Genomic DNA, 12,762 nt, shown 5'->3' with positions numbered 1-12,762 from the left:
CTGTGTAGAAATACTGAACAAGCATTTCAGAGAAGTCTCAAATGCAAAAAAGCCCCTCAAATCGCGTTTATTTTTGCCCGACCGGAAGACACTTAGACGAGCAAAGAAATTCAGAAGGATACACTTGTGCAAACCTTGAAAATCAAATCCACCAGGTATTTTTCGACAGAACTTCTTCAGCTCATGTTAAAATTACTTTGAAATGCCCAGTTTATTGAAAGATGCAGTCAAAACGTGCATGATTTGGATGTGGCTTCCTTTCGCCCAGTTTGGGGGCATTACCCGGGTCTCCCTCGAGGCTCGGTGTGCTTCCTGGTCCAACGCAACCCCGGCCGGCCCCCTTCACTTGCAGCAGAGTTGCCGCCTGTTGGTGCAAGTGCCGATCGACCTTTCGTTGTGGAAGCAAATTCTCCGGCAGTGGCCATGATGGTTGTGGCACTCCAGACTGTCATAAAGATCCCCCATCGCTGTTTGGCGGAAAAAGGCTCTGTTTAGGATGAAAGGGCATCAGGGCTGCTGTTGCACCAAACTTTCTCTCAGTATTGCAATGCCTGGATAACTCCAGCTGTGCATGACCTTGCTCATTTTCCCGTTGCATTTTCCCTGTCCTTTTATTCCAGAATTTTCATGGCCAGATTATTCTGATTTTTCTTCCTATGTTGTGCAGGGTCACCTGGGTTTGTCCCCGCTTTCCTGGAGGGTGTGGCTAAAAGTTCCCAAAACTAAGATCACCAATATCATTTGAGGGAGGTGGGAATCCACTGTTGGCTTGAATTATGGTGCTAAAGGGTTTTTCCCCACCGTTTTCCCTAGGTTTTTCATCAGAGGTTGAATAAACTGTTGAAACATTCCTTGTCTCATTTTTTAAATATGCAAAGCTCTGCAGTAGCAAACACCAAAACTTACCTGCTTTGTATCAGAAACAAGTAACTGTGAATTTTAACGTATCCTTGCATCCCACCATTGGTTGGAAGAACATAAATTGAAAAGCATTGCTGCGGCTAAAGGCTTTGCATTTAATCTGACTTCACTGCAATATTCCTTTCCTGCTCTGAGTGCTCATTAAAAAAGAACAGTTTTAATTTATTTTTGTAGTCTGTAAGTAGGTGAATTTTAAAACTTTCTAACACCCCAGGGGACCTTGGGCCACTATTTAGCACCCTATGTCTGCCTATGCCTTGGTTCCCAACGTTTTTGTGATCGATATTTTTACCCTTTTAAAAAATATTCTAATCTGGTTCGGCACACCTCTGCATTTGTGGAGAGAATCAATTCTCACTGTTAGATTGGAGGAAGTTTGCACCTTAATTTCACCCTCTTTCCCAAATCCTTGCCCAGTTCTCTTTTCACCACCAAGCATTTCAGAGAAGTCTCAAATGCAAAAAGGTCCTTCCAAATTGCGTTTATTTTTGCCCAACCGGAAGACACTTAGGCACCATTTCCTGGCCATCCTTCATGCCATCTCCCCCCCGCTTCTGCGGAGCCCCCGGTTCTATCCGCATGGGCTGTGCTAGAGTAGAGAATAAAGTACTCCTGAATGTAAGATGCTACTTTTGGGGGCGTTCTGCATTCACGGAGCGGAAGGGAGCCAGCACAAGTGTGGGGAGGATTCGAAGTTTGGCTGCCAAAGAGCTCCGTCCGTAGGCAGTTCCTTGTTCCAGCTGCCATCTTGCTCACAGAGCCTAAGGCGGTTCAAGAGAAGAACATTCCCTCTTTCACTGGTTTTACTAGCATAAGGAATATGGTGTCTGGAACTCAGTTGAATTTATTGCATTCCATATTAATCTTACTGATCTCTTATCAGATCTATTAAGATGATAGATTTGCCCTATTAACATAGATTAGATCTATTAAGTTGGTCTATTATGAAGATCTGTTATTGAACTATGGAATTCTCTCCCCAGAGAGGTGCACCTGGGGTCGTCATTATATGTTTTTCGGCGCCAGGTCAAGACCTTATTATTTGGCCAATATTTTAACACATAGTAATTTAATTTATTTTAAATGATGCTCAGTGTGGAATAGTTAATTTATCTTATTTTATTGTGATCTGAAATAATGTAAGCCGTCCAGAGACAACAGTAATGGACAGCATACCAATTTTTAAATAAATAAAAAATAAAAAAATAATAAAAACTTACTACATCGGCAACCTTTTGCCTGTAAGTGTAGCTGGGGTTTTTTTTTGGGGGGGGGAGGGGCAATTCCTGCCTTCTCCTGCATCATGTAACTACTGTGAGTGCTTATTTTCATGCACACTTGTGTATCTGTCCTCAGTCTGCCCCTGCATCACCTCTTCTTTTTATTATATTTATTACTTATGTATCACATTTGTATGTTGCCCCGTAGCTGGAGGCTCTCCAGGGCTAGAAGATGGGACAAAGAGCAGAGACGTTCCCTTGGAGACCCCCAGAAATTCTCGCTGTCCTAGATGTTTGGAGGGAGCAGAAAATACAGGAACGGCTCCATTCCAGCCACCGAAACACTGGCTACTTCGAGGTTGTGGTTCATACGTGCTCAGCCAGGGCCGCTGGCGTTCCGCAGTGTAATGCCGACCAGAACCCCAGGGTGTGAGGCTGGAGTCCCCCAGAGAGAGAAACCCCAGTGCAAAGCTGGGGGATCACAGAACCAGCCGCTCCTGCTTTGAAGAGCTGCACAGTATCCCAAGAGGGGATGCCATAATTCTACCCGCCACCCCAAGAGTTGTGAGCAGGGTAAGAGTTGTAAGAATTGGTGCCGATGAGTTGGTGGCAGGTAACTTTTCTCCATATTTCTCTCCTGAATGCAGCTGGGAGTGGCGGAGGAGCTGGGAGCTGTGCCTCCAGGAGGCCGGGTTGCCTCGCTAGCCTGCTCTCCTGGAGGGGCCACCCTGGGCCGAATGGTCAGCAGGCGCAGGTGTCCACCCTTTGCGGGCGGGACGGTCATGTTGGCAGAAGAGCACTGCCTTCTCTGGTGGGGATGCGGTGGAGAAAATCCTGGGAGCAGCAGCAGCAGCAGCAGCTGGAAGCAGCAACACTGAGAGAGGTTTCAGACAATGGCAGTGATCTTCCAGCCAACTCTGGCTTGTGCCGTGCAGGGAAACGCAGCCACTCTTGTCTTCTTGCCCTGGAAACCCTGTGATGAAACACCCCAGAATGGAACAGGCGATGGTGCCAGCAGATGAGGCCTCTGAGGCTGGAAGGGACTCGACGTCCTCCCGGGGAAGGGGACTGGGCAGGTGCAAACCGCACTGTCACTAACAATGCTGTTAGACCCACGTTGTCTAGTAGCCAAGAGGAGCAGAGATGAAAGGAAAGTCCAGCCGGCACCACATACAGAATCGGAAGGTGGAACGTGAGAGGTATGAATCCAGGCAGACTGGAAACCGTGAAGCAGGAGATGCAAGGGCTGAACGTCCCGCCCCTTCAAGGCTGTCCCTTTTCAGGCAGCCAAACACCAAATGCTTTACTCTGCAAATGACAGGCTTGGAAGAAACGGAGTGGCTCTAATTCTGAGGCAGGAGGCTGCCTGGAATGAGGAGACCAGCTTCCCTTCCTCTGGAAGTGCAGAGCTCCTGAAGACAGAGGCCTCGTGACTTTCCCACTCTGCCCAATCTCTGCACATATACATCTCCCAATATGAACCGTGGGCCTCTGGGGTCATTTCTCTGTCGTTCGGGGGGAGATGGCAAAAAAGCTGTTGTTGCAAAAGATCCCCAGCTTCCCAGATCCATCCATCATCTGAAACAAGAAAGTATATTGCAGTGAACCTCACGAAAACACCAAACTATATATTCCCACTAAGAACATGTCATCACCCAGCACACCACCCAGGGCTGTCCGTTCCTGCACGTGTGATTAGATACACGGGTGGAATACTTACTTCTCGGATGCAGCCGAGCTGTACTGTACCCCAAACGGAGCCTCGGGTGCAAGGCATGTTTCGAGAAAGACTTCAGCAGCCGCCGATCTTCCAGCACTGCATGGTTCCACGGCTGTTTTGTAGGGGGCTGTGATTGACCCCTTTCTGCAGTCATGGGATGGAGCATTACAGCCACTTTCTCTGGAGAGCAAGGCAGCAATTCTTCTTCCACAAGCCCAAAGAATTTCACCCCACATGGCTGCGCTGAAGCCACTTCTTGGCATCGCACGCCTATAGTGGGAAAACTTCTCCCAGGTCTGGCTTCGGGGGCAAAGCAGCGCTGTCAGAAAACCGTCAGGATTCTCAAGACTCGCGGCACAGGGCATGTTCATTCGGGTTGCTTCTGTAAAGGATCGGGGCCTCTGCTGTTTCATAGCCTCCCTCTCAACGCATGGGTCTCCCCAAAGAGCAAAGATGCAGCAATCAACAGCTACTGCTACGGCTGGGATGTAAGAAAGCACGTCGGAGGAGACCCATGGGCAGCTGTTGCTTTGCGCGAGGGAAAGAACAGCAACAAGGGCCTGTAGACAAGCCGCTGTGCACCTACAAGGCCATCCCAAAATGGCCAAAATCAAGTGAAGGGGTGTGTGGCCAGGCCAAGTGGACTAGAGAATGGGACATGGGGAATTAGTTGGAGGGGGCGACTCCGACCCATCGCATGAGGGGGTGTGTGCGTGTTGCAGGAAGACGGCACGGAATCCGTGGCTGTGCAGACACAGGGGCTGCATGTGCCATCAGTGAGGAATGCAGGACGCGGACACCATGATGAGAGCTTAAGGCAATGAGTGTCCTTGTAGATTCCCAGCCCCCCATCCCTGCAGGTGGTACAGGCAGAATGGATTTTGCCACTTCAGACTGAGAGGGGGTGCAGAATGAATCGTGCTTTTAATGCCTCCGCTGTAAGAATAGGTAGAACTAAAATCCGTGTTCACTGCCGGTAGAAAGCTAGTGCAGTAGCTAGAAACATTTTCCTTGCTCGTTCCTTTTCCTGCTCTGAGTTTTGGGTCTTTTTAGGTGTAGGGGGATATTCCCCAGTGTCACCTCCCGTCTGCAACCTGAAGTGGTACAGTCCAATATACTATTTCAGGACTGTAGCACCTCAGTCCATTGCCTGTGTAGATCAAGGACGATTTCTTAGGTCAATTTGCTTTCTCACCACATCACCTCCTAGCATTTTTTGGTCAGTTATGGAAAAATGAAATGAAATGAAATAATAAAATAAAATTCCATAGCTTTATTGGGTTGATGATGGTAGAGGTTGTGGGGAAAAGCCTGAAGTACATGAGCATAGGACCTGGCAAGATAAAACTCCTTTTTAAAAGGTTTACATTTAATTAATAGACTTATCCTATGCATATTTCTCCAAACAAATTTCATGTACATCTATCACGAGTTCCCTCCAACTCACCATTTGAATAATGCCGCAGGTGTGTACGGAATGCTGAATTATGCATTTTAAATTTAATTTAAAAGTGATGTAAACTGCTGACTGTTTTAAGATTGTAAGATGATGGGAGAGCAGTTTAGGAGTTGCAAAGAAGCAGGCGCCCCTACAATGCTTGGGTGGCCATGGGATTCCTCGAAGTCTCGGCTCCTGGACCCTGGAGTCTCCCAAGAACATAGGAACACGAGAAGATCAGGCCAAGGGTCCATCAAGACCAGCGTTATGTTCACGCGGCCCACGGAAAACCCGCAAGTGGTGTCCAAGTGCCACAGCACCTCTGGCCCATGTTCCCCAGCAGCCAGTGTACAAAGACACATTGCCTCTGATGCCGTCAGTACAAATAGCCCTGGAGAGACCCCCGCCCCGAGCCACCCCATGTCTGTCTGGCACCCTTCAAAGACCCCAGGTGCGAGCGTTTCTCCACACCCACACGCCATTTTAAACTCCGCTGTCATATCCCCCTTTATTTGATTTTTTCCTAAGTAATCAGTCCGAGCTGTGGTTGCTACTCCTCGCTGGGGAGCTGCCTGGACTATTTTCACTGCCTTCTCTGAACTTTTCCCATCCTTAACATCCCCTTTCAGGTCAGGAGACCAGAACTGAGCGCAACAGTCCAAACGCAGGAGCGCCGAAGATCTATCTGGACCGGGCGAGTAAGACCCACGCAGATCTCTTTCCTGTTCTGCTCCTGAAGACGCCCGCGTGGAGTCCGCCTTCTTCGGAGCTGGGATGTCTCGCCCCAACAATGCATTTCTCGGCGCTTGCTTACATCAAACGGAGCTGTCATTTCGCGGCTCGTTCATCAGCAAACTTGGCCGTTATTTATTTATGAATGAATGAATGAATGAGACTTCTATGCCGCCCCATCCGCCGAAGCCTTGGGGCGGCTCACATCCATAAATAAACTTCCATAGAATAATATAAAGGAACAGTATAAATTAAGTCGCCCCGGCCAAAGCGCTTCGCCGCTTACTCCTAGCTCGGGGTCCTGGCGAGGACAGGGCTCCGTTCCGACGCAGAGCGCGGAGGGAGGCAAACCCTCGGAGCTGCCCCCTTGCAGCTGGCGGGGAAAGAACAGCTGCCCCGCGCCACCACTGGGGGAAAGGGGGGCGTGCGCAGGGGGGGGGCCTACGCGGCTCCCCATCGGCCTCCGCGCCCCCCCCCCCGGTGTAGCGTCCAGACGCCACGCACGGCGGGGGCGCAGGGGGCCGAGGCTGCACGGCGCCGCCGCGGGCCGTTTGGAGAGGTGCGCGCACCGAGGGCGCGCCTTGCGAGAGAGCGAGCGAGCCCTGCGTCCGGGCGAGCATGCGCGCTCTCTGCCCGCCGACAGCTGGGAAAGCCCGAGGCCGCTGCTTGCATGGTGGGGAATTAGCTCAAATGGTAGAGCGCTCGCTTAGCATGCGAGAGGTAGCGGGATCGATGCCCGCATTCTCCAGGAGCTGTTTTTTTGTGGAGAGCCAGGAAGAAGAAGAATGAATGATAATACGAAGAGAGCCGTCGCCTTTGATTGATGTTCACTCTGGGATGAGCCAAGCGTGTTTTTTGCTGATCATCAGGCTCAGAGTTTGAGTGCACGGGGATTTTCTGGCTTATTAGTGATCAACGTTATTTATGTGATATTTTATATTACAAGCCGTCCTGAGGCGTTTCTGCGAATAGGACGGCATATACATATTTTAAATAAATGCATAAATCCATTCCCGAGGCCGCCGGCTCTGGGTCTCAGCCCGGCGTGGCCGGCCCGCCCTCCCCCGGCCCGGCGTCTCCGTCGCGCCCCGCGAAGGCGCCTCTGCGCGGCCCGGGCTCCGGCTCCGACTCCGCCGAGGCCGGGCACGGCCTGTCCCGGCGGGGGCGCAGGGCTGCGGGCCCCAAGGCCCACGACGGGCTCGGCGGAGGAGCCCCCGGCTGCACAGAGGCCGCCGCCCCCGTCTCGCGCGCGGAGGGCAGAGCTGCGCGGGCCGGCCGGGCACCTCCGCTCGAGCGCGCATCTCGCCCCTGCCCCTGGCCCTGCCCCTGGCCCTGGCCCTGGCCCAGGACGCGAGCGCAGCCCAGAGCAAGGCGGCGGGCGCTCCGCGAACGAGCCGGCGCCTGCCTCGCGGAGCTGAGCTGCGCACCCACCCTCCGCTAAGCAGGATCGGTCCGCTTCCCAAGCCGCGGGCGCAGCGCGGGGGACGCGGGGGCTCCGCTCGCGCAGCGCGGGTGTGGGCAGCGCGTGGGGTGCGCGCAAGCCGGCCTTGCCCGTCTGGCCTGCGCAACGGCTGGACTTTGCTTCCCCCTGGATGCACAGACAAACGCTGAAAAGGGGGGCAGAGAGAAAGCAGCCGTTTTCCCATTTCCATCTGTCCTGGGAAACCAACCCCATTTAGTGCCTCCTCTGCCTAAAGTAGATGAAGCTCAAATCCTTTGGCCACCTGATGAGAAGGAAGGACTCCCTGGAGAAGAGCCTGATGCTGGGAACAATGGATGGCAAAAGAAGGAGGGGAGGGCAGAGGATGAGGGGGCTGGATGGGGTCACTGAAGCAGTTGGTGTGAGCTTAGGTGGACTCCGGGGGATGGTGGAGGACAGGAAGGCCTGGAGGAATGTTGTCCATGAGGTCGCGATGGGTCGGACACGACTTTGCGACTAACAACAACAACTACCTAAAGTGCTTCCATCTAAACTGGTTGCTACAGGGCTTTGCATTTATAAGAAACTCTGCCTATATTAATTTGTTTTCCTCTTCCTTCCACTTTCATTTTTCCTTTTGTGCTGTGCCATTTATACTGCAAGCCTAATGTAAGGCCAGCCTTCTATTTTGTGATCTTATGTAGACCACTCTGGGGGGGGGGGGGCTTTGAGGGTGAAGAGTGGGGCAAGTTTACTCCAAATAATAAAAATAATTCCAAGTGGTTTAAACAGGTTCCGTGAGCGGTGCCTCTCTTTTATCGGCCTGTATTAAGCTGCTCTTCTTCCTTGCTCTTTTTAAATGTTCAGCACACAAAACAAAAATGCATTTCAGAAATGCGGTGAAATGAAAGTCGGATCAGCACTGTTCTGCAGGAGCTCCGAGCCAGATGTGCGGGCTGTTTCCAGCTGTTGTGTGTGCCTTTCCCCAGCTGCCCAGGGCCTGGATGCAAGGGAGCCTGCCTGTTCCATGGAGGAGGAGGAGGGAGCCAGGATATTGCCCCGAGCTGCCTCGCTCCCCAGGTGAGGGTCTTCCACACCCCACGGCCTCTGGCCTTCGGTGCAGCTCCAGAGAAGCCAACCTCTCCAGCGGAACTAAAAATCCAGCCAGAGCTGCAGCAGCGACCGCCCGCCCGCCCTGCTTATGCCCGCGCTGGTTAATTCTGGGGGAAATGGGAGAACGGAACCCACTGCAAGGCACGCTTTGCCTAGCTCTTTTGGCTCCGGAGGTCGGCAAGAGCGAGAGGGCGCTCCTGGGCTCTTTGCCCCCTCTCTGTCGCACCTGTGTTTCTCACCTGGGGCAGACCGGTAGAGGAGGAGGAGGAGGAGAAGTGCACAGAGCAAGGTCGAGATCTTCATGCTTCCTTCGAAGGAGCGCAATGAGGTCTCGGCGAGGGAGAAGCCGGGGGGGCGAAGCCTTAGACGGCCGCAAAGCAACAGAGCTGAAGAAACTCTGCATTCGTAGATGGTCGGAGGTTGGGAAACCTTCCCCACGGTGGACAGGTGCTGGACACCTCGGCACCGTCAATGCACGCCAACACCCCCTGTTGTGACGTGCTCTTGTTGTGAGGTAAAGGTCACCTGAGGCCTGCTGCAGAGAGGAGGAGGAGGTGTATTGTGGGATGGCGTCAAGCAAGCCTGGGCTTCCCTCCCTTGATGCGTGTTGCTCTGTTTTGCACCAAGTGACCCTTGAGCTGAACTCTGCGGCTGAACAATTAGCCCATGGGAGGATTTCTGTAGGCGATTTATTTCAAGCACTTCAGTCACAGGAGGGTAACGCAATCCATAAAAATCATGATGACTTATTAGTTTAAAAAGTGCTCTTTTGCAATTTAAGACAACTGATTAACAGAAGAAAGTGAGCTAAAAAGAATAGCACAACAGCAAGCTAATGCACAGTGTAGATTTGTGATCCTTGTCTCTCAATCCTGCTCTAAAGTTCTTTGAAATAGCATGGCTTGTGCTGGGCTCCTGCAAGAGAGAACCTTGGAAACCGGGGGGCCACTACTGCGCAGTCTTTGCTGCTCGGAACCACCAGCCTGCCCTCTAATGTGGGTACAGCATGGAGCAGCATCTTGGACGATAAGCGAATCAGCAAGGCCTGTTCACGGGGAAGCAGTTGGTCCTTTGGGGTCATTTATTTATTTATTATTTATTTATTAAGACATTTTTATGCCGCCCCATTCGCCGAAGCTTCGGGGCGGCTTACAACATTAAGTTAAAATACAAATACATTAAGTTAAAATACAAACATTAAGTTATACCCTTAAATTAAAACGTTTGTAAAGTGCAGACATAAAGTTAAAACACAAAAATAACAATATAAAATAAGTCGCCCTGGCCAGATAAAATCCAATAATATTAACAATTAAAATGACGCTTAAATAAAAAGGTCTTAGCCTGGCGCCGAAAAACAAATAACGACGGCGCCAGGCGGACCTCTCTGGGGAGCGCATTCCATAGATTGGGCGCCACCGCAGAGAAGGCCCTCCTCCGGGTGCTCACCCTCCTAATATCCTTCACGGAGGGTTCCCGGAGAAGGGCCTCTCCCGCAGATCTCAAGGGGTGGGCGGGCATATATTTGAAAACGTAAAGTTCAAGCAGCACTTGGAATGGCACCAGGAGATGGACTGATGAACCCATGATCCAGATAAACCATCTTGGGTTTGTCGTCATGGTTTCATGTGGCAGGAACCAGTCAGGAAATTTCCTGCCACATATTATCTGAACAGGTTTTTTTCCCCTAGATTAGTCTTTAAGTGTATTGTTCTGTGGTCTACTGGGAGATCACAGTACAGTAACCACAACCAGGAATTCCTTAAGTAGGAATTCTGCTTTCTTTAACAGCAGCAAGTTTAACACTTCCTAGGAGTCAGTGGAAGTGATGTGACAAGAGATGCTGTCGTAATGGACTGCTAGCCCTGGAGGATCCAGAAACATTTCTACACAAGGCCTTAATTGCGTGCTCATGATGTGTTATTCATGGCCATTTACGCATTCTTTAGGTGAGGCTGCGATATTCCAGTTTTCCTTCTGTTTTTGTCTTTTGTTTTAAAGAGCACTTCCTCTTGTTTTAGGACAGGGAAACAGAGGCTATTATTTCTGAAAGCAAAGAACTATTTGTACTTCTGTGCTATTCCACTGTGGTGCAGAGGATGTATAGCTGGAGTGCAAGAAAGGAAAAACTCTTTGTCTCGCGCTCGATTCTCAGTTCTGTGACAACCCAGAAAGTAAATACAGGGATTAACAGCTTTGTGCAAAACAGCTTTAGGAAGCTGGATCTGAACCTTAAGAGGAATGTCATTGTGTCCAGAAAATGACTTAACCCCTATGCTAAGATGTTCGGGACTTCTTCATTTTATTTGGGTTGAACGTCCATTTATTCGCTCTTACAGGATCCATCACTGGATCCAGGTATCACCGGAGATTTTTAGCCACCTCCTCTTGACCCACCAGTGTTGCCAGGGTGGTGCCCACATACTGGTTGTGCCAACTCCATAGCCCCCAATTATCTCTCTCAATGGTTCCGTGAACAGCGTGGGGATAGGAAAGGACCAGGATAAGGGAGGACAGGGGCTGCTCTTTGGGCACCGTGGAGTGCTTTCAGATTCTCGGTTCTGTATTGAGGAAGCTTTGGGGAGTTAGTGATCCGCCGCTGATCAATGCACTTAAAACAAAGCATGTTTCGGCAGTTGTTTAAGGCAAATTAATGCGGGTTTTGTCCTAACCAGAATCAGCAAATGTTTCGATCCAGTTTTGTGTGTAGGAATATACTTAGAATCATGGAATCATAGAACAGTAGAGTTGGAAGGGGCCACGAATGCCATCAGGTCCAACCCCCTGCTGTTGCAGGACACCAGTTCACACCATCCCACTCAGAGGGCTGCCCAGTTTCGCCCTGCATGCCTCCAGTGTGGGAGAGCCCCCCACCTCTCCGGGCAGCTGGTCCCACTGCCCTTTTGCTCTGACAGTAAGGAAGCTTCTCCTGATGTCCAGCCTGAATCTGGGTTGTTGCAGCTTGACTTGATTCTTCCGTGTCCTGCGCTCCGGCATCAGCAAGAAGAGACCTTGACCTTCCTCTTTGGAACAGCCTTTGAGGTGCTTCTGGAGGGACACCATGTCCCCCTCAGCCTCCTCTTCTCAGGGCTGAACGTGGCCCGTTCCCTCCATCTCTCCTCCGTTGCGCTTGTTGTATGATGTCAAAGTAGAGTGTGCATCTAAAGACTGTGTGGTTCCCCTCCTCGCCGACCTGTAGCTGCGAGCCGATGCGATGCGGTTCAGAAAGCACAGGGGGCCACGTGTGGGGAAGCCACAGACTGCAGGGTCCGGGATGCCTTCTAATTGTAGCAACAAGCCCTCCTAGCCGGGTTTGATGCAACCCCCCACCCCCACCCACAGCTGGGGAAATAAATGACTGGCTTTCCCCCTCCTCCCTAACAGCCCGAACAGACCTGCTCCATCACCCAGGGTAGCCAATTAGTTAATCATTGAACCCCGACCATCAACCTGGGGCCTTCCAATCACTCTTCAAAAACAGGAGCGGGGGTGGGAACTGGACCATGTGCCCCAGTTTTTATAGACTTCAGCTCCTGGCAGTCGCAGCCAGCAGGGCTAAAGGATGGGGATGATGGGAGTTGTAGTTAGGGAAAGGGGAGAGGACCTGCCTGCCTGCAGTCACTTTCGGGGATGCTTGTGGAGCAAAGCACTTCAGCACCAGAGAGATGCTCCAAAGGGGGGGGGGTCCCACATGAGCGGCCTCTCTGGCCATGCGACGGCACCTCCCGCACGGGGCAGGCGTCCAGGCCACGGACAGGCTGGGTACCAGGGGCATGATGCCCGTGTTCCTCATGCATGTGGCATGGGCCAGAGATCCCCAGTCCAGGAACCCGCCTGCAACACCGGCCGGCTGCTCAGAAAGTTCACAGACAAATGCTTTGGGTGCATGACCAGGACAGGAGCTTGCAGGAGCGCTGAGCAGCGAGCTCCCTGGCAGGTGCCGGTCGCCTGAGCCTTTTCCACTTCGGCTGCCGAAGAGGAAATATTTGTCCTCCCAGAACAGAGCAGTCTCTTTGAAAAAGAACGATGCAAAGTTATGAGTCGTGGAAGCTGAATAATGTGCCGAACTTGTCAAATTATGGGTTGTATTTATAACCTTTTTCCCCTGCAGGACGTGTTCCAATGGAGCCAAGCTCAGGGAGCCAAGGTTTCGTTTGGATGCCAGGAAGCACTTCCTGACAGTCGGGACCCCGAGGGT

At 51.6% G+C, this 12,762-nt stretch overlaps 1 protein-coding gene and 1 non-coding gene across 2 annotated transcripts; one reads left to right on the top strand and one right to left on the bottom strand.

Annotated features, from left to right (window-relative positions):
- Positions 1-243: 243 nt before the first annotated feature.
- LOC123033603 (gallinacin-13-like) lies at positions 244-8,867 on the bottom strand. The gene is made up of 2 exons (XM_044450294.1): positions 8,804-8,867; positions 244-467 (listed from the first exon to the last, which is right to left on the bottom strand). The coding sequence occupies exons 1-2, from the start codon at positions 8,865-8,867 to the stop codon at positions 343-345; spliced, it is 189 nt and encodes a 62-aa protein (XP_044306229.1). The 3' UTR covers positions 244-342.
- Positions 6,707-6,779, top strand: TRNAA-AGC. Its single transcript has one exon. It is a non-coding gene; the product is annotated as a tRNA-Ala (tRNA).
- Positions 8,868-12,762: the final 3,895 nt, after the last annotated feature.

Source organism: Varanus komodoensis, unplaced genomic scaffold (genome assembly GCF_004798865.1).
Source record: "Varanus komodoensis strain SLA01 unplaced genomic scaffold, ASM479886v1 scaffold64, whole genome shotgun sequence".
Lineage (NCBI taxonomy): Eukaryota > Metazoa > Chordata > Lepidosauria > Squamata > Varanidae > Varanus > Varanus komodoensis.
Note: the sequence above shows the minus strand (reverse complement) of the source record. Positions and strands in the feature narration are given on the sequence as shown.

Bases quoted from the DNA above. Each gene is read 5' to 3' on its own strand.
- LOC123033603 (XM_044450294.1), bottom strand. From the start codon at position 8,867: ATGAAGATCTCGACCTTGCTCTGTGCACTTCTCCTCCTCCTCCTCCTC. The intron at 468-8,803 runs GTGAGAAACACA...TCCGCCAAACAG, and splicing joins CCTCTACCGGTCTGCCCCAG to CGATGGGGGATCTTTATGAC.